Genomic DNA, 22,487 nt, shown 5'->3' on the forward strand with positions numbered 1-22,487 from the left:
TAATGAAAATCTGGGAATATGTCGTAATCTATATGGTGATTAAGGATATCGAGTCAAAAGACTGCATTTCGTAAAATTAAGCGCTTCATTACATACTTAACATTAATCATAATTATACTAATATGCTAATTACGCAACTAAGTACACGAATTTTATGGTTTTGACCACATATTCTTATTCAGCACACGTAAAAACATCTATGCTGAAAGTTTTAGGAGAATCTATTTTTTCAAAAAAATCAAGAAAATTCAAGGCTATAGCCTTAGATAATATTTTGCTCAGATTTTCAACTTCTTCAGATTTTAATGAAAATCTCGGAATATGTGGAATTCTATATGGTGATTGAGGATACCGTGTCATAATAGTGCATTTCCTAAAATTAAGCTCTTAATTACAGACTTAACATTATAATTATACTAATATGCTAAAAAAATTACTCGACTAATTACAAGAATTTTAACGTTTTGGCCACAGATTCTTATTCAGCACAAGTGAAAACATCTATGCGGAAAATTTTAGGAAAATCTATTTTTTCAAAAAAATCAAGAAAAATCCAAGGCCTTAGATAACATTTTGCTCAGATTTTCAACTTCTTCAGATTTTAATGAAAATCTCGGAATATGTGGAATTCTATATGGTGATTGAGGATACCGTGTCAAAATAGTGCATTTCCTAAAATTAAGCGCTTAATTACATATTTAACATTAATCATAATTATACTAATATGCTAAAAAAAAATTATTCGACTAATTACACGAATTTTAAGGTTTTGACCACAGATTCTTATTCAGCACACGTGAAAACATCTATGCTGAAAATTTTAGGGAAATCTATTTTTTCAAAAAAATCAAGAGAAATCCAAGGATAATATTTTGCTCAGATTTTCAACTTCAGATTTTAATGAAAATCTGGGAATATGTCGTAACCTATATGGTGATTAAGGATATCGAGTCAAAAGACTGCATTTCGTAAAATTAAGCGCTTAATTACATACTTAACATTAATTATAATTATACTAATATGCTAATTACTCGACTAAGTACACGAATTTTATGGTTTTGACCATAGATTCTTATTCAGCACACGTAAAAACATCTTTGCTGAAAGTTTTAGGAAAATCTATTTTTTCAAAAAATCAAGAAAAATCCAAGGCCTTAGATAATATTTTGCTCAGATTTTCAACTTCTTCAGATTTTAATGAAAATCTCGGAATATATGGAATTCTATATGGTGATTGAGGATACCGTGTTCAAAATAGTGCATTTCCTTAAATCAAGCGCTCAATTACAGTCTTAACATTAATTATAATTATACTAATATGCTAAAAAAAATTACTCTTCTAATTACAAGAATTTTAAGGTTTTGACCACAGATTCTTATTCAGCACACTTGAAAACATCTATGCCGAAAATTTTAGGAAAATCTATTTTTTCAAAAAATCAAGAAAAATCCAAGGCTATATATAGCCTTGGATATTTTGCTCCGATTTTCAACTTCAGATTTTAATGAAAATCTGGGAATATGTGGAACTCTATGTGGTGTATAGGATACCGTGTCAAAATAGTGCATTTCCTAAAATTAAGCGCTTAATTACATACTTAACATTAATTATAATTATACTAACATGCTAAAAAAAATTATTCGACTAATTACAAGACTTTTACCGTTTTGACCACAGATTCTTATTCAGCACACGTAAAAACATCTATGAAGAAAGTTTTAGGAAAATCTATTTTTTCAAAAAAATCAAGAAAAATCCCAGTATAATATTTTGCTCAGATTTTCAACTTCTTCAGATTTTAATAAAAATCTGGGAATATGTCGTAACCTATATGGTGATTAAGGATATCGAGTCAAAAGACTGCATTTCGTAAAAGTAAGCGCTTAATTACATACTTAACATTAATTATAATTATACTAATATGCTAATTACTCGACTAAGTACACGAATTTTATGGTTTTGACCACAGATTTTTATTCAGCACACGTAAAAACATCTATGCTGAAAGTTTTAGGAAAATCTATTTATTCAAAAAAATCAAGAAAAATCCATAATATTTTGCTCAGATTTTCAACTTCTTCAGATTTTAATGAAAATCTGGGAATATGTGGAATTCTATATGGTGAGTAAGGATACCATGTCAAAATAGTGCATTTCCTATAATTAAGCGCTTAATTACATACTTAACATTAATTATAATTATACTACTATGCTACTTACTCGTCTAATTACACGAATTGTACGGTTTTGACCGCAGATTCTTACTTAGCAGACGTAAAAATATCTATGCTAAACATTTCAGTAAAATCTTATTTTTTCAAAAAAATCAAGAAAAATATTTTGCTCAGATTTTCAACTTCTTCAGATTTTAATGAAAATCTGGGAATATGTCGTATTTCATAAGGTGAATAAGGATATCGAGTCAAAAGACTGCATTTCGTAAAATTAAGCGCTTAATTACATACTTAACATTAATTATACTTATACTAATATCTTAATTACTCGACTAATTACACGAATTCTATGGTTTTGACCACAGATTCTTATTCAGCACACGTAAAAACATCTATGCTGAAAGTTTTAGGAAAGTTTATTTTTTCAAAAAAATCAAGAAAAATCCGAGGCTATATAGCCTTAGATAATATTTTGTTCAGATTTTAATGAAAATCTAGGAATATATGGAATTCTATATGGTGATTGTAGGATACTGTGTCAAAATAGTGCATTTCCTAAAATTAAGCGCTTAATTACAGACTTAACATTAATCATAATTATCTATGCTAAAAAAAATTACTCGACTAATTACAAGAATTTTAACGGTTTGACCACAGATTCTTACTCAGCACACGTGAAAACATCTATGCCGAAAATTTTAGGAAAATCTATTTTTTCAAAAAATCATATAGCATTGGATAATATTTTGCCCAGGTTTTCAACTTCTTCAGATTTTAATGAAAATCGGGGAATATGTGGAATTCTTTATGGTGATTAAGGATACCATGTCAAAATACTGCATTTCACAAAATTGAGTGCTTAATTGCATACTTAATATTTATCATGATTATATGAATATGCTAATTACTGACTAATTACACGAATTTTAAGGTTTTGACCACAGATTCTTATTCAGCACACGTGAAAACATCTATGCCGAAACTTTTAGGAAAATCTATTTTTTCAAAAAAATCAAGAAAAATCCAAGGCTTGGATAATATTTTGCTCAGATTTTCAACTTCTTCAGATTTTAATGAAAATCTGGGTATATGTAGAATTCTATACGGTGATTGAGGATACCGTGTCAAAATAGTGCATTTCCTAAAATTAAGCGTTTAATTACATACTTAACATTAATTATAATTATACTGATATGCTAAAAAAAATTACTCGACTAATTACAAGTATTTTAACATTTCGACCACAGATTCTTATTCAGCTCACGTGAAACCATCTATGCCAAAAATTTTAGGAAAATCTATTTTTCAAAAGATCAAGAAAAATCCAAGGCTATATAATATAGCCTTGGATAATATTTTGCTCAGATTTTCAACTTCTTCAGATTTTAATGAAAATCGGGGAATATGTGGAATTCTATATGGTGATTAAGGATACCGTGTCAAAATACTGCATTTCATAAAATTAAGTGCTTAATTACATACTTAATATTAATCATGATTATATTAATATGCTAATTACTCGACTAATTACACGAATTTTAAGGTTTTGACCACAGATTCTTATTCAGCACACGTGAAAACATCTATGCCGAAACTTTTAGGAAAATCTATTTTTTCAAAAAAATCAAGAAAAATCCAAGGCTATAGCCTTGGATAGTATTTTGCTTAGATTTTCAACTTCTTCAGATTTCAATGAAAATCTGGGAATGTCGTATCTTATATGGTGATTAAGGATATCGAGTCGAAAGACTGCATTTCGTAAAATTAAGCGCTTAATTACATATTCAACATTAATCATAATTATACTAATATGCTAATTACTCGACTAATTACACGAATTGTAAGGTTTTGACCGCAGATTCTTACTTAGCAGACGTAAAAATATCTATGCTAAACATTTCAGGAAAATCTATTTTTTCAAAAAAATCAAGAAAAATAATATTTTGCTCAGATTTTCAACTTCTTCAGATTTTAATGAAAATATGGGAATATGTCGCACTCCCCACGTGACTCCTTCTTCTGTTTCCCCATTTGGAAAGTTAAAATACAAGGAGGGGAGGGTTTCCTGGCCTAAGCCAGGTACCCATTTGATCGACTAACCCGTAAGGGCGAATGAACAGCTGAGTTGACTGTGGACAGACTGCTGCAACCAGGATTCGAACCTATGCGTTTAACCCTGGGTGGCCCGTGAATGCGTCATGGTCAGGAATGCCAATCGTTACACCATTTCCCTACAAACTGGCCCTGCCATTATGGCACTCGCAATCAACTGCCAAAAGTCATCCATACCACAGATTGCACTCAAACTGTCAATTGGTTAGTGTTATGGGCATCCCATGATGATAAGAGCTTAAGTGAGGAGTTTTGGATTTGTGCAAAAATGCCATATAAACATCTGACCAACTTGGTGGTTATCTATAAAATAGCTTTCTACACCTATTGTTACATCTAATACTGCACCTTCTTCTGTCTCTTAACACCATATTAACAAGTGCATTTTATGCAGGGCAATATATTCAGAATCACTGGGTAATCTTTTTTTTTTTTTATTTTGCTTTGTCGCTGTCTCCCGCGTTTGCGAGGTAGAGCAAGGAAACAGACGAAAGAAATGGCCCAACCCACCCCCATACACATGTATATACATACACGTCCACACACGCAAATATACATACCTATACATTTCCCCTGGGGATAGGGGAGAAAGAATACTTCCCACGTATTCCCTGCGTGTCGTAGAAGGTGACTAAAAGGGAAGGGAGCGGGGGGCTGGAAATCCTCCCCTCTCGTTTTTTTTTTTTTTTTCCAAAAGAAGGAACAGAGGAGAGGTCCAGGTGAGGGTATTCCCTCAAAGGCCCAGTCCTCTGTTCTTAACGCTACCTCGCTATCGCGGGAAATAGCGAATAGTATGAAAAAAAAACAAAAAAAAAAAACATTTCAATGTACACATATATATACACACACAGACACATACATATATACCCATGCACACAATTCACACTGTCTGCCTTTATTCATTCCCATCGCCACCTCGCCACACATGGGTAGTTATGTCAGTATATATCTTAGCTCACTCAGTTAAACTTGCACCTCTTCATTCAACATATGCAACCTCATCTTTTTCTCAATATCCCCAACATTATAATTCTTGACAACAATCACCCTCATCATATGGCATTGGTTCTTAATTAATTTTCACATTTCAGGCAAGTTTAGAAACAACATCTTTGGATACCCATGAATAAGACTTTGTACCTAATAATTTGATTTTCCTAAAATTCCATTTAAAAAGTAACAAAGATACCTTTCATACTTCCTTGCATCATTACTACTTATAATAAATTGAATAACAGACAAAAAAGCACTGAATAATTTCTTACAGCGTAAACTACAGGAAACTTGAGCTTAAACTCCTGCAAAGATCCGTTCATTGTCTTGCCCTCTAACAGTCCAGCTCCCATGAAGAATGTGAAAGCAAAAAATGGTGCTCCCAAAAGCTGATCAGCTATAATTTTTTTGAAAATTGCCTTTGCACTTCTTTTTGGTAAAACCTGCAAATCAAAATATTGTTTTACCAAGCATATATAAAGAGGTAAAGTAGTGTGGAATGAAATTATCACTTTGGAACGTGGAGCAATATATAAAAAAAATCATGCCTTAATACGATATCTCTATATGTCAAAAATTATTATTTCAAAACTGCATTGTACAAATACAGATTTATTATCAAAAAGTAAATCACAATTCGATGTTTTGCATTGAAAAATACTATGCATCTTACTGCTCGTTCAAAGTTAAATAAGAAGATTCAAATAATATATTCTTAATATATGAAATCAATCATATACTCCTCTAATATGAAATCTTCATTTTTGTCCTATTTTTCAAAATGAAATGGAAAATTCTATCCTACCATTAAACAATGAATACACAAAATTACATAAAAATTCTAAACATGACATATGAAGAATATATTGCGACAACAAATTATGAAAACATTTCTGCATATTTCCCATGACAGCCAAAAAATGGATGTGAGCGGATGTGGCCTTACTTCGTCCATTCCTAGCACTTCCTCACTAATGTGGGAATGAGCAATCACATTCAAAAAAACAACATATAGTTCTACACAAACAGACAACCATGTGTATCATACCTTATCTAACCACAAGTAAAATATATGATGCGGAGGACCTTGGCTGAGCCCCACAAGAAAAAGTCTACCAGTTCTTCCCCAATCATGACCTGGGGTGGTACTGATGCCTCGCATATGATCTATTTGTTGCTGTATACCATCTCCTATGGCTAGCAGTCCTCCACAGCTCAATGTATTAGTCACCCATAAGTAGCGTCCAAACAGTCTTGACCAGATACGCTTAACTCCCCTCAGCATAGTGCCTTCTTCATATATCTGACTGGGAGAAAGTTTTAACAATATGTATACATATCATCCAAATAAATCAAGCTGAAAGGCTGAAGTGCATCATAGTGAAAAGAAATGGGAATGGCTAATCCCTTCTGAAATGGTAAAGAAAAAGTGGATATGCTTTTGATAAAAATTAATGCAAAACAAACAAAGGAATTCGAGCAATAATGGACCATTGGTCCTTTCAAAGCTGTTCATGATATTGGAGGAGATCAGAAACTTGAAGAGATATGAATAGCATGAGTAGACAAGCTTTGCATATAACAAAGGAGGTGCAAATAATGTCAGTTATGGACTTGAAGGAATGTATAGATCAAATTCATTCTTAAATGTACATATGGTGCTACTGAAGGAATGTATAAATCAAATTCATTCTTAAATGTACATATGGTGCTACTTTCAACCACAGTACATACCCTAATTGAAGAAACAGTACTTTTCCTCATTCTAAGTACAATGTTGAACATAGTAACATAAGTCTGTATCCATTAATACAGCCGATTTCAAATCACCTTTTAACCCCTTAATGCTTAACAAGGTCTTCCTTTCCAACTCTCCAAATTCATGTTTCTTTTAGTTTAAAAGATTACTTTAACCATACAGTTTCAAAGTTATATATATAATAATTACAAAATCACTTCAAGAGAATAATGTTCAGTCTAATGTCTAGGTTTTGTAGATGTTTCAGTACAATGCATTATGAAGTGCAGAAGTAAGGCCCAAGTGTCAAGCAAGTTGCCACTGCACTTTTTCTAATGTTTATTTTACCTACATGAAACTTATAACGGATTATCATCAAGTTTTATATTAAAGAAGTTTTATTATATTCAATGTGATTCATTGATAATTTTTAGCGAAGAGCCAAACCAAAAGTTGGTACAACTACCAGATGCACCAGTAATATCAAGGTCAGCCAGGAGCTGGCAAAATTGTATCCATTTCTGCTAGAAAACCTACTCTTGCCTCACCTTGGTCAACTTTCATTGCTCAAAGAGTCAGTGTCCATAATACTGATCTGCTTGAGCGGATGAGGGTTGATGTGTTGGAAACGAAATGTTTGAGGACATATGTGGTGTGAGGTTGTTTGATCGAATAAGTAATGAAAGGGTAAGAGAGGTGTGTGGACATAAAAAATGTGGTTGAGAGACCAGAAGTGGATGAGTTGAAATGGTTTGGACATATGGAGAGAATGAGTGAGGAAAGGTTGACAAAGAGGATATGTCAGAAGTGAAGGGAACAGGATGAACCAGGAGACCAAATTGGAGATGGAAGGATGGAGTGAAAAAGATTTTGAGAGACTGGGGCCTGAACATGCTGGAGGGTGAAAGGCATGCATGGAACAGAGTGAATTGGAACAATGCAGTGTACTGGGGTCAACATGCTGTCAATGGACAGGCCCATGGCATGTGAAACACCTGGGGTAAACCATGGAAAGGTCCGTAGTGCTTGGCTGTGGATAGAGAGCTGAGATTTTTTGTGCGTGTATGTGAGCGGATGTAACATTTCTTTGTCTGTTTCTTGGCACTATCTCACTGACACAGGGAGTGGTGATTGGATGTGGGAGAAGAGAAGAAAATGTATATGTTATCTCTTCTTTTCCTCCATGCATTTGTGCAGTTTCCTGTAGGGTGGGGTGGCATCAGGAAATGGATGAAGGTGAGCACATATGAATAAGTACATGTGTATATATGCATATGTATATGCCTGTATATGTATGTGAGTGGTTATCCTGGGAAATAGGGGTAAATTGCCACATGAATAAATACTGTTCCGAAGGTGCCATTCATCAAAAACTGGGATTCTTTTATGAGCAGAATGCTATGTAGCTAGGTATGGGGTCCACATTTCTAGTGCAGATGTGCTGGCTTTGGTAGAGGCAGTGGAGAGGGTTGCAGGTACTCAGTCATCAAACAGCTACATGATAGAAGTATGGAATCAAATGAGGGTTATGGTGCATTATACTCTTTTTTAAAAGTAATATAAATGGGAAAAGCAAAAAAGGGACTGCAGCTGATGGGGAACATGGCAGGATAGATTAACGAGAAGTCAGAGATAAAGTGCAGGTGGGTAAAGAACATGGAAGAGTAGGAGAGCTAGCAGTCACTTCCTATGAAGTAGAGGTCACCTCACAGGTAGAGGCAGGGAACTAGATAGTAAGGGGCAATAATAGGACAGGTCAGCTAGTGCAGGTTGGAAACGAGACAGAATGGGGAAAATGCAGAATTTTGAATCTTGAGGTCACTTACGAAGTAGAGGTAAGGAACAAGACAGGACAGGTAAAACTGAAGTTCAGATAGAGGGGCCCAATGTTTTCAATGCTGCACCCACATGTACTATTGTGCTTTTGATGAAAAATCTAGTCATGTCAGAATATTTCATATTAATGTATGGATCATTTGTAACAAGTACTTGGTTAAAAATAATTGCTTTGGAAGAAAATTATATGACAGGCATTTCAGAATCTTGGTTAGATGTCAAAGATAGATATTCTCACTTAATATTCAAGTCCTGGGTACAATATGTTTAACAGTAATAAGGGTGGTGGTGATTTGCTCTTTGTTACGGTGCATCTTAAAATCCCATGTTACAAATTTCTGTAAATGGAGATAATATCAACTCCATTTTTGTTAAAATTAGAGATAAGTTTCACAGGAAAATAACATCAGGATTAATTTATATGTCCCCAGCACAAACAACAGAGGTAGATTAAAGACTTTATGGTCAATTAGCAGAAAGTTGAAAAGAAAAAAGATACAATCATAGTGGAAGATATCAACATTCTGGTATCTAAGTGGGGAGAATCCCCTTCCAATAGCAAAGGGAATGGGCTCCACCTAAATTTGCTTGACAGTATCCTGACACAATTAGTTGAAAAACCTACTTGTAATGAGAACACATTAGATTTAGTTCTAACTACAAATGCATATTTCACTCATACTTTAGAGGTTGGAGAAAAGTGTGGTACCAGAGAACACCAGCAAATCACTTTTGATGCAACTTTCAACAAAGCCTGTAATGCTGGTCAATATGAAAGTTGCAAAAAAATGCCAGATTTTAGACTTCCAAATTTCAGTGGTCTTCATACTGCTCTTGACAAGCAAACATAGGATATTGCTCATGAAAATTATACGGAAGTAGGTTTGAAAAGATTCAGTAATACTTTAATCAAAGTAGTGAAGGGAATGAACATATGTGCCAAAGTAGCATACAAAATGGACTCGTTCCAAAATGAGGCCAAAGTCGAGAGGCAATGACTTAAACAAGTGCTTATTGTCTAAGAAAGTATCATATAAGATATTCAAAGATGCAAATAACCAAAATGACATTGTAAATCACATAAATATGCACAGAGAAACTATGAAGATTATATATCACAGCAAACATCAGCATGAAGTGGACACTGCTGAAAACAGCAAGAGAAATCCTTAAGAGTTTTATAGTCACGTTAGAAGTAGGAGTCATCTAAGATTCATTACACAATCAAATGGGCCATCTATTACAGAAAATGGTGACGATTCTATACAATGAAGCTATGGTAAATATCTTAAATGATTTTTTGCATCTGTGTTTACAGATGATTTAACCAATATATAAGAAACTCAAAGAGAAAAACCAAAATGACTCAGGAAACTGCATAAATTTACAGAGAGATACTAAGAAACTTATACATCACAACAAACATCAGCATGAAGTACACATTGCTGAAAACAGCAGAAGAAACCCTAAAAAGTTTTATAATAGTATTTAGAGAGTCATTACATAATCAGATGGAATACTGATTTCAGAAAATAGTGACAATTCACTACTATGAAGCCATGGCAAATATTATAAATGATTTCTTTGCATCTGAATATACAAATGACTTTACAACTCATATCCTAAATGCAGTTCAATTGCTAAAAAGGTAAAACATTTTGCAACATACTGACATAAGAGATGATGCTATACTATAAGTGATAATGGAAAGTGAGTAAATAAAACAGCAAGTCCAGACAAGTTTTATCCCAGGACACTGAAGAATGGAAAAAATGAGATGTTAAACAATTGGCTGCTTTTTATGTAAGTCACTTGCTACTGAAAATGTTCAAGAGGAATGGAAATTTGCCAATGTAACAATCAAGTTTTCTTTAAATATATCATTAAATTTGTAAAGAGATACATACAAACTGAATAAAGCTCTATAGAATGTGAACAAAGCACTAAATGGACCTCCATGGTGTATAAGGTTAGTGTTGCATTCACAACAGCCCAGGGGTCAAGCACAAAGGTTCGAATTCTGGTTGCTGTAGTCATTCCACAGTCAACCATGCTGTTCATCCTCCACTAAAAATTGGTTCATAAAACTGGTACCTTACTTAAGTTTAGGTAATTCAGTTCACAGAGTTATCTCGGCTCATGGAAAAGAAAAAAAAAAGGCTTGAAGTCAGCTAGCTGCAGAACAAAAAAATAATGTACGGGCACCGTGAGTGCACAACTGGTATGATGTTCTACTAGACTTTATTGTAAGTGGTAACGATATATATATATATATATATATATATATATATATATATATATATATATATATATATATATATATATACTTTACACTATCTATACAGTGCTATTACCATTATTTTCCCCTCTAATTCAAAGCGCTGCCCACTTAGCAAGGCCTTACATTTGTGGGAGTAGGAGGTGCTACACCTAAATCAAATCTGCAATATGAAGGGACTCTAATAGTGCTATTTTGTGATCTTGTGCGTCCTTTATCATCGACATTACGCAACATGTCCCATAAAAATGTACCGCCATAACGCCGCAAGCCATCAATATATATATATATATATATATATATATATATATATATATATATATATATATATATATATATATATATATATATATATATCCTTTCAATTCAGCTACTTGATAAGATTAGTTGAGGTTTGATAAGTTTTAATGGAAATCTACAAGTGTTTTACCTACTTTTACTATTCCCAAATTTTCCTTGATATACGTAAGACATGAAGGTATCTCTCATAACCGTATTATCTGAACAGGAAACATGCTTAGCGAAACAAGAGTTAATTCTCGAAACTAAAAGAGCTGCGGTGTTATATTACTAACATTATAACCAAGTTGTCAAAATGTATAAAGACAGATGACATACAGTGGCTGGTAGTCTAGCCCTCCACCCTCCAGCAGTCACTATATGCATTCCCCACCAACAAGCCCCAGTGAAATTAATCTATGTCTACTATAAAACTCACTTGCTTATACGAAAATTTCACAGGCTCTTGCTTTATATAAAAAAAAAAAGGTTTCACCTACTTATGCATCAAACATTATCATTTTACAGTAATCAAAGCTTCAATTGGGGAGGGTGGGTGGCGGCACTACCAGCTACTGTGTGTCGTCTGTTTGTTTATATATTTAGAGGCTGGCCAAATGGTAGCATACCAGATTTATATTTCAACTACAATATTGATATCTAGATAAATCTCGGGCACTGGGTAATTTATATGTCAACGACAATATTGATATCTAGATAAATCTCGAGTACTGGGTAATTTGGGAGAGGTTTTTGAGGTCCTGCTGATTCTTACAATTACTTCATCACCATCATGAAAGTCAGCCCCATGATTTTTTTCATGTTTTCCCAACTCTTTCTTTTTTTTTGAAGTTAAAAGATGAAATTAATGATGAAATTAACTAATGGCGCACCAGTCTAAACCTACCGAGAAGCGCTTCTCCGGAATCATATATATTTCTTTGGTGCCCCCACAGTTGAATCTTCTCAGCATGAATGCAATAACTTTACATGTACGTATTGAACTGATAAATCCAATGCTATAAAGAACCAAGGAAAACAGATAATCACCTAAGTTAGATCTGGTTCCTGCGAGATAATACGAGATAAGACAACTCGCCCACACAAGATAAACTCTTTATCAAGTGGATGGGGTAGGTGACAGCCATCAATATCACCTTCTCTGACAACGTAAGCAGCAAGATAAAACCAATTATATAAAGAACCAAGGAAAACAGATAATCACCTAACTTAGATCTGGTTCCTGCGACATAACACGAGATAAGACAACTCGTACACACAAGATAAACTCTTATAAAGTGGATGGGGTTGGGTGACAGCAGCCATCAACATCACCTTCTCTATCAAGGTCGGCAGCAAGAGTTGCTCTCTGACTGAACCATTATCTTCCAAGTTGTCCTTTGTTTCATATGTAATCGATGTTCTAAACATAAATTTTGTAAAAATTTTACGTGATAACTCTAGATATAGGCAACGAAAATGTATAAGTACCCAAATATTTCATACATATCTACAAGAAAAGAATGACTAGATATTAATGTTTAAACTAAAATATGGTCATGACAGTTCATGCTGTAGTATTCAGGAACACCAGTACATTATGATAGGTATACACTTGTTCAATACACCATAATAAGGTACATACTAGCTTCCACTAGGATAACCTACTAAACTTTTACAAACTTATTTCCAGTACGGTAGTTAGTGACCAAAAGTTGCTGAGGAGTAATAACTGGTAAATATTAACTTCATAATTAATGTATTGGGCCCATGGATGTACGCCTGTAGAAAGATCAATTGTGCATAAATTATCTACATATGTAATTATAGGTAAAATGCTTCAGATATTGATAAGTTCTAGGCATCAAATATTTGCATATTTATTATCGTTTCCATGATAATTCGAGCGTACAGTAAATAAGTACATTACCCAAAAGATTAACAGGAAGGTAATCGGTGAAAAGGTAATGCGATGTTCACACTGACAACGCTCATGAACACACCATCTCCCATTCAACCCATGGTCTGAGCCGCCTCATTCCTAAAGATTATCATTGTTCTTACACATCTGTTAACAGCTGTGTTAAACAGATTTCAGCAATGAAATCTGCCATGTATATATATCATCCCTGGGGATAGGGGAGAAAAATACTTCCCACGTATTCCCTGCGTGTCGTAGAAGGCGACTAAAAGGGAAAGGAGCCGGGGGCTGGAAATCCTTCCCTCTCGTTTTTTTTTTTTCTAATTTTCCAAAAGAAGGAACAGAGAAGGGGGTCAGGTGAGGATATTCCCTCTAAGGCCCAGTCCTCTGTTCTTAGCACTACCTCGCTATTGCGGGAAATGGCGGATAGTATGAAATATATATATATATATATATATATATATATATATATATATATATATATATATATATATATATATATTCCTATGAGTCCACGGGGAAAATGAAACACGATAAGTTCCCAAGTGCACTTTCGTGTAATAATCACATCATCAGGGGAGACACGAAAGAAATATAAGTCAGTTGATATACATCGAAGAGACGAAGCTAGGACGCCATTTGGTAAACATGTGATTGTCCAAACACGTTTACCAAATGGCGTCCTAGCTTCGTCTCTTCTATGTATATCAACTGACTTATATTTCTCTCCTTTCCAAGCTCACTTACTCTCACTACTCTATTCTCCCCAACATTCATTCTTCTTTTCTGAAAACCTCTACATATCTTCACCTTCGCCTCCACAAGATAATGATCAGACATCCCTCCAGTTGCCCCTCTTGTCACATTGACATCCAAAAGTCTCTCTTTCACACACTTATCAATTAACACATAATCCAGTAAGCCCTCTGGCCAACTCTCTTCCTCACATACGTATACTTATTTATATCAACCTTTTTAAACAGGTATTCCCAATCCAGTCCCTCATGACAAGTGTCATTAGTCTCATTAATCACCATCCTATTTCCCCGTTACAGGCTCACAGAAATTCCTGGTTTACCCCAGGATTACCCTTGGTCCAATCCTTGACCTTCCTTTGACCCGGTTAACAAAAATCAATCACTGATGATTTCCAGTCCACCCTCCTCTTTTAGTCCCCTTCTAGATCAGATATATATAAGATTATTTTAATCCTATAGGGATATAATATATATTATATATATATATATATATTATTTATTTTTTTATTTTTATAAATTTCATTATTATAGTATTTCTTAAGATCAGGGGACATGGACTCGAGATAGTTCCTGCCTTTCGTCATAATCTTGGAAATCAAGAGAAAAAAAAAAAAAGTAAAATAACAGAGAGGAAGCAGACCCGCCTTCTTTAAGTGTCTACGACACACGGATACATGGAGTCTACTTTCTCTCTATCCAAGGAATGATTATATATATTTTTTTTTTTCATTCTTTCGCCTCTCCAGTCCTTTTTCAGCACACAGATCCACAAGCTCTTCACCATTTCCATTTACAACACTGAATACCTTATGTACACCAATTGCATTCAAATCACCCTTCACTATTACCCGGTTTTGTGCATCAAAACTGCTAACACACTCACTCAGGTGCTCCCAAAACACTTACCGCTCATGATCTTTCTTCTCATGACCAAGTGCATAGGTACCAATAATCACCCATCTCTCTCCATTCCCTTTCAGGCCCCACAGAACTTTCCATGGTTTACCCCAGACGCTTCACATGCCCTGGTTCAATCCATTGACAGCACGTCGACCCTGGTATACCACATCGTTCCAATTCACTCTATTCCTTGCACGCCTTTCACCCTCCTGCATGTTCAGGCCCCGATCCTTCAATATATATATATATATATATATATATATATATATATATATATATATATATATATATATATATATATATATATATTTTTTTTTTTTTTTTTTTTCATACTATTCGCCATTTCCCGCGATAGCGAGGTAGCGTTAAGAACAGAGGACTGGGCCTTTGAGGGAATACCCTCACCTGGCCCCCTTCTCTGCTCCATCTTTTGGAAAAAAAAAAAAAAAAAAAAAAAAAAAAAAAACGAGAGGGGAGGATTTCCAGCCCCCCGCTCCCTTCCCTTTTAGTCGCCTTCTACGACACGCAGGGAATACGTGGGAAGTATTCTTTCTCCCCTATCCCCAGGGATATATATATATATATATATTTTTTTTTTTTTTTGCTTTGTCGCTGTCTCCCGCGTTTGCGAGGTAGCGCAAGGAAACAGACGAATGAAATGGCCCAACCCACCCCCATACACATGCCTTGATTCAATCCACTGACAGCAAGTCAACCCCGGTATACCACATCGCTCCAATTCACTCTATTCTTTGCCCTCCTTTCACCCTCCTGCAGGTTCAGGCCCCGATCACACAAAGTCTTTTTCACTCCATCTTTCCACCTCCTATTTGGTCTCCCTCTTCTCCTCGTTCCCTCCACCTCCGACACATATATCCTCTTGGTCAATCTTTCCTCACTCATTCTCTCCATGTGACAAAACCATTTCAAAACACCCTCTTCTGCTCTCTCAACCACGCTCTTTTTATTTCCACGCATCTCTCTTACCCTTACGTTACTTACTCGATCAAACCACCTTACACCACACATTGTCCTCAAACATCTCATTTCCAGCACATCCATCCTCCTGCGCACAACTCTATCCATAGTCCACGCCTCGCAACCATACAACATTGTTGGAACCACTATTCCTTCAAACATACCCATTTTTGCTTTCCGAGATAATGTTCTCGACTTCCACACATTCTTCAAGGCTCCCAGAATTTTCGCCCCCTCCCCCACCCAATGATCCACTTCCGCTTCCATGGTTCCATCCGCTGCCAGATCCACTGCCAGATATCTAAAACACTTCACTTCCTCCAGTTTTTCTCCATTCAAACTCACCTCCCAATTGAATTGACCCTCAACCCTACTGTACCTAATAACCTTGCTCTTATTCACATTTACTCTTAACTTTCTTCTTTCACACACTTTACCAAACTCAGTCACCAGCTTCTGCAGTTTCTCACATGAATCAGCCACCAGCGCTGTATCATCAGCGAACAACAACTGACTCACTTCCCAAGCTCTCTCATCCCCAACAGACTTCATACTTGCCCCTCTTTCCAAAACTCTTGCATTCACCTCCCTAACAACCCCATCCATAAACAAATTAAACAACCATGGAGACATCACACACCCCTGCCGCAAACCTACATTCACTGAGAACCAATCACTTTCCTCTCTTCCTACACGTACACATGCCTTACATCCTCGATAAAAACTTTTCACTGCTTCTAACAACTTGCCTCCCACACCATATATTCTTAATACCTTCCACAGAGCATCTCTATCAACTCTATCATATGCCTTCTCCAGATCCATAAATGCTACATACAAATCCATTTGCTTTTCTAAGTATTTCTCACATACATTCTTCAAAGCAAACACCTGATCCACACATCCTCTACCACTTCTGAAATATATATATTTTTCTTTTCTTTCGAACTATTCGCCATTTCCCGCGTTAGCAAGGTAGCGTTAAGAACAGAGGACTTGGCCTCTGAGGGAATATCCTCACCTGACCCCCTTCTCTGTTCCTTCTTTTGGAAAGAAAAAAAAACAAAAAAAACAAGAGGGGGAGGATTTCCAGCCCCCCGCTCCCTCCCCTTTTAGTCGCCTTCTAAGACACGCAGGGAATACGTGGGAAGTATTCTTTCTCCCCTATCCCCAGGGATAATATATATATATTTTTTTTTTTATTATACTTTGTCGGTCTCCCGCGTTTGCGAGGTAGCGCAAGGAAACAGACGAAAGAAATGGTCCAACCCCCCCCATACACATGTATATACATACGTCCACACACGCAAATATACATACTTACACAGCTTTCCATGGTTTACCCCAGACGCTTCACATGCCTTGATTCAATCCACTGACAGCACGTCAACCCCGGTATACCACATCGCTCCAATTCACTCTATTCCTTGCCCTCCTTTCACCCTCCTGCATGTTCAGGCCCCGATCACACAAAATCTTTTTCACTCCATCTTTCCACCTCCAATTTGGTCTCCCTCTTCTCCTCGTTCCCTCCACCTCCGACACATATATCCTCTTGGTCAATCTTTCCTCACTCATTCTCTCCATGTGCCCAAACCACTTCAAAACACCCTCTTCTGCTCTCTCAACCACGCTCTTTTTATTTCCACACATCTCTCTTACCCTTACGTTACTCACTCGATCAAACCACCTCACACCACACATTGTCCTCAAACATGTTGACAAGTATATGTATGTATATGCACATGTATAGGCGTTTATATATGTGTCTCTATGTGTGGTTGGGCCATTCTTCGTCTGGTTCAAAGTGATGTCTGTGCATATTTCAAAATCAACACACCTGTTGCATTCCTTGGGGACCATGAGTCTACAAACTTTGAAGTTATCTAATTCAAGGTTTGTCATCCAACTTCCAAGCTTTCTTTTGCTTTGCCTACTGTTTTCCTAATTCTACAAAATCTGTATCTTTCCCTAACAGTCAAAACTTCTGCCATGAATCCGTACTATCCTCTCACGAGCAATCTTAGATCCTCTACCAAAAAGGACTCTAACTTTCACCATAGAGATTGGTTGAATTTTTCTGATATTCTCCATTCTCAGTGATCTAGATCAAATCATCACTCTCTCCACCCATATTTCTGACCACTGTGACTCTTCTCCTAATATTCTAGATCTGAATTTTACCTTTAATCCTTTGTGCTGTAGCTACAGAGTCTCACCCCTAATTGGCTCATCTGACCATACCTTAGGTAAAATACTGAATCTTATGTGGAGATGCTTCTGTCATCAAAAATTTAGCAGAGATTACGAATGAAAGCATTTACTCCCACTTCTTTCAAGAAAATTTCTTCTTCCAATCCTTGGTTCAACTGCTCCTGTTCTGAGGCCATTCAGGCAAGGGATCAGGCATATTGGGCTTGGAAAAACTCTCCTATGCCTTACTCCCATTCAGTATTTATTACTTCATAATCATTGCAAGTACGTTGTCTATGAGGCAAAATGTTCCTTTATTCAAAGAAAATGCAATTACTTCTCTTCATCCAATAATATGTTTTTTCTGGTCTTTAGCTAGAAGCATCATTAAAAAGTTTTGTTGCTCAACCTTTCCTTCACTTTTTTGTTCTGATGGTACTTTAGCTGTCTTTCCTATAGACAAAGCAACTCTCTTTGGTTCTCATTCTTCCTCTGATTCTATCTTGGATGACTCTAACATTCCCTCCCCCTGTGTCCCTCTCACTAATCCTATGCCCCTTCCCTTAATCTCCTATTGAAGTGTCTGAGAAGTGCTTCTCTCTCTGGATACAGGCAGGGCTTATGGCCTTGATGGTATTCATCCCCATGTACTGAAAGAGAGTGTCTCTAAACTTGCACCTGTGCTTTCTTGTCTGTTTCATTTCTGTTTAAAAACCAGAACTTTTCCTTCTTCTTGGAAGCATGCGTTGGTACATCCCATCCCTAAGAAGGGTGACCTTTCTAATCCCTCTAACTATTGTTCTGTTGCTTTGACATCTACAGTTCATAAATCTTTGGATCCCTCAACTTCCATATCCTCAAATATCTTGAATATCACAGTCTTCTCTCTGATCACCAGTATGGCATCTGTAAGTGGAAATCCACTGGTGATATTCTTTCCTATCTTACTAATGTCTGGTCATCATCCCTGAAAGACTTTGGAGAATCCTATGTGGTTGCTCTTGATACACCCACATGGTGTCAAGGTGTGGCATCAGGGTCTCATTTCTAAACTCCCATCTTTTGGCTTCCCTCCCTCATATCTAGCCTTCTCTCTGGCTAATCTATCTCTGTGATTGTTGATGGATCAGCCTCTCCCCTTTTTTTATCAACATTTGTGTCCCTCAAACTTCCGTTTTGATTCCTACTCTTTTTGCTTTTTTATCAACAATTTTCTTTCTTTTACAAATAACCAAATGCACTCATACACTGATGACTTAACAGTGCATATATCCACATCCTTCAATTTTGCTCCCTCTTCTCTCTCTCAGTCTACATCTCATCTTGACACAGCTTTCCCAATAAACTCTGACTTGAACAGGATATCTCAGTGGAGTAGATGAAATCTAAGCTTACTACCTCCAAGACCCATTTTCTGTCCTTCTCTCTATCCAAAATTCTCACCACTTTCCTCTCTCCTTCAACAGTTCTGTAATTCCACCTCTTGAGTCAATGAACATACTTGCTGTTATGGTAACATCTACTCTATCTTGGAAGACCTACATTATGGAAATAACTTAATCTGCCTCTAAGAACCTAGGGGTCCTGTTCAGATGTCAAATTTACTTTTCTTCAAAACAGTTGCTATATTCATACAATGGATCAATCTATCCTTGTATAGGAGTGCTACTCTTACATCTAGGGTGGTTTTAGGTTTGCAGCCTGACTTGAGAGTTGAGTTGAAAGCAGTCTGACTTACTTTCCCGAGCTAACATCAAGCCTTGACCACTTACCCTATGCAAAAATGATGGTTCACTTTCCCTTCTCTATAGGCATTACTTTGGTTATTGCTCCTGAGAGCTGGCTACTTTTGTGCCCCCACTACTAGGTAGACCAAGCAGTACTCATCAAGCTACTGAGTCATAAGATTACTGTGTGGCCATTGGCAACTCAAGTGCGAGTTGTTCCAGTAACAGTTTCTTTCCATACACCTCAGTGCTTTGGAATTCTCAAGTGTCTCACATCTTTCCCAATAAGTATGACCTGGCTCTTTTTAAAAGACAGGTTTTTCACTCCTTCCAAAATTCATAAATATTTGTCTCTTCTTTTTTTCCTTGTGTTAGCCTTTCCATATTTCAATTAAGGTCCAGCCTTGATGTGGACTTTTATAATAGAGGGATTGCTTACATAAAACACATTCTGTCAACAAAACTTCCCTCTTTAAGTGGTAAATAGAGTTAGATACACTTTTCAAAAAATGTGCCATTTAAATGTCAATGCATGGTTGTGTCTCAAATTCTGTTTAGCTCAGTCCTTGATATAGTCGTAATAAGATGCTCTAAACATTTCACTTGCACAGGCAACTCCTGAATTTTATGAGCATGAATGGCTTGTGATCCAATAGTGATAAATTAATGCATGAGGCTAAAAAAACAAGAAAATCTGTATACCTAAGTGTTATATTAGGTGTGATCAAATGCTACAAACATAATGAAGGGTGGACAACAGCACTTCAAATTATACCAGCATTTCAAAATGTACCAGAATAACACAGCTAGTACCATCCAAACTGCGTAAAATTTATTATAAGAGCTGGTAATAAAACAGTGTTTGATGCAAGAAAAGATTTGTTGCTAGGGAGATATGTATGTATGTATACTTTACCTTACTTTCCTGCCCTGGAAGTCCCTTCTCTGGGGCTTCTGCAGCACTCAGGAAGCAGGCCACATCTACCAGATGGGAATCAATGTCACAGTGTGATGTTGTGAGTGCCTATGCAGGGATAGCGGAGAGCAGTTGATTAGTAAGTGTTCTGTTTCTTCACTGTGGTATTTGCACCATGGTCATGAAGGGTCTTGTAATATGCTGAAGTGGTGTTTGTAGTATTGGAGCATTGGAAGAGTAATAATAATAAGTACATGTCCAGGGATGGGTGTGTATCTTACAAGGTGGTGTTTATGACTGGTCTAGGAAGACAGTTGTGTTGTGCTTTTCAAGTTATTTCAGCACATACATGTTTTCTTTTTTGGATTTGTAGGTGGAGGGGAAATCTGTGAATACAAGATTTTGAAATGTGAGGCAGAGGGTAGGTCTTCATATCTGGTACTTGGGGATTGGTTATTGGTTATGGAGTGGTTTGGAAAAGCTTGGTCTAGTGCTATTGCAAAGTACTTAGATACAAGCATGTTGAGGTAGGATGATACTGGGAGATTCCTAGTTTCATTTTGTGGGTATTGAGTCCTTGTGGTCATTAGGCAGCTAGTAATTGTTCTGAGTGCTCTGTCTTCTAGGCAGCTAGTGATTGTTCTGAGTGCTGTCTTCTAGGCCACTAGTGATTGTTCTGGCTGCTCTGTCTTCTAGACAGCTAGTGATTGTTCTGAGTGCTCTGTCTTGTGTAGCTTGAAGTTTGGTTGTATTTATTATTAACAGGGTGGATGGCCAGGTAGACAAGGCATAGTTTAGGGTGGAGGAGATGAAATGCTTATACAGAATGCGAAGAGATTTTCTTTTTATCTAAATCTGTTAAGTGCTCTGAGAGCATTTAGTTTGATGATTGCTTTTTTGTGATGCAGGGAGTGATTGTCATATGTGTTATATGATACCCAGAATAGTTGGATTATTGTTGAATGGGAGCGATTCAAGGTGACAGGAGGGTGCTGGATAGATTAATTTTTGTCAGGGGTTGCTGCAGCTAATAATAAATGACCTTTGTTAATGAAATGGCAGACGATTCTAATTAATCACTATACCTGGGGAAAAAAAGGGTGACTGATGACTTCTTGTGTGATGTAGATATTCTGTTCTGGGTAAGCCAATGCTCCATTTGTATGATGTAGTGTTGCTTATTTTTTGCTGCTTGTATAGTGTCAGGGTGCAGTAATGTGACTCTAAGATCATCTGCATATGACAGGGCCTTCACAATGTAGTCTCGAAATGATGAAATGTGATGTACTGGTCAAGCATCCCTTATCTGAAATGCTTGGGACCAGAAGTGTTTTGTTATTTGGATTTTTTTGGATTTTGGAATATTTGCATATACATGAGATATCTTGGGGATGGGATCCAAGTCTAAACACAAAATCCATTTAAATTTCAAATATACTTTATACACATAGCATGAAGGTAATTTATACAATATTTTCAATAATTTTGGCATGAAACAAAGTTTGTGTAACACTGAACTATCAGAAAGCTTAGGTGTCATAACATCAGCCGCCCATGTGACCTGTCTGTGATTGTTTGGCATCACCTTCATTCCTAACACTGAATCTATATGCTACTGATAAGCAGTCATTTTCTTACATTTATTCATACATAAGTACTTGACAGTAAAGAAATATGAAATAC

The 22,487-nt window shown here is 36.3% G+C and overlaps 1 protein-coding gene across 13 annotated transcripts in view; it reads right to left on the minus strand.

Annotated features, from left to right (window-relative positions):
* The window catches only part of LOC139751561 (mpv17-like protein 2), a 51,661-nt gene extending 29,512 nt beyond the window's left edge, over nucleotides 1–22,149 (minus strand). For 2 of the 13 annotated variants that reach the window (XM_071667121.1, XM_071667120.1), the window contains exons 1-3: nucleotides 21,890–22,149; nucleotides 6,329–6,587; nucleotides 5,553–5,723 (exon numbers count right to left, since the gene is read on the minus strand). In XM_071667121.1, coding sequence (XP_071523222.1) covers nucleotides 5,553–5,723; nucleotides 6,329–6,587; nucleotides 21,890–21,963 — 504 coding nt within the window. In that variant the 5' untranslated portion in view covers nucleotides 21,964–22,149. The other 11 variants (XM_071667125.1, XM_071667130.1, XM_071667131.1 and 8 more) reach the window with 11 other exon arrangements.
* Between the last annotated feature and the right edge of the window lie 338 nt (nucleotides 22,150–22,487).

Source organism: Panulirus ornatus, chromosome 11, assembly GCF_036320965.1.
Source record: "Panulirus ornatus isolate Po-2019 chromosome 11, ASM3632096v1, whole genome shotgun sequence".
NCBI lineage: Eukaryota > Metazoa > Arthropoda > Malacostraca > Decapoda > Palinuridae > Panulirus > Panulirus ornatus.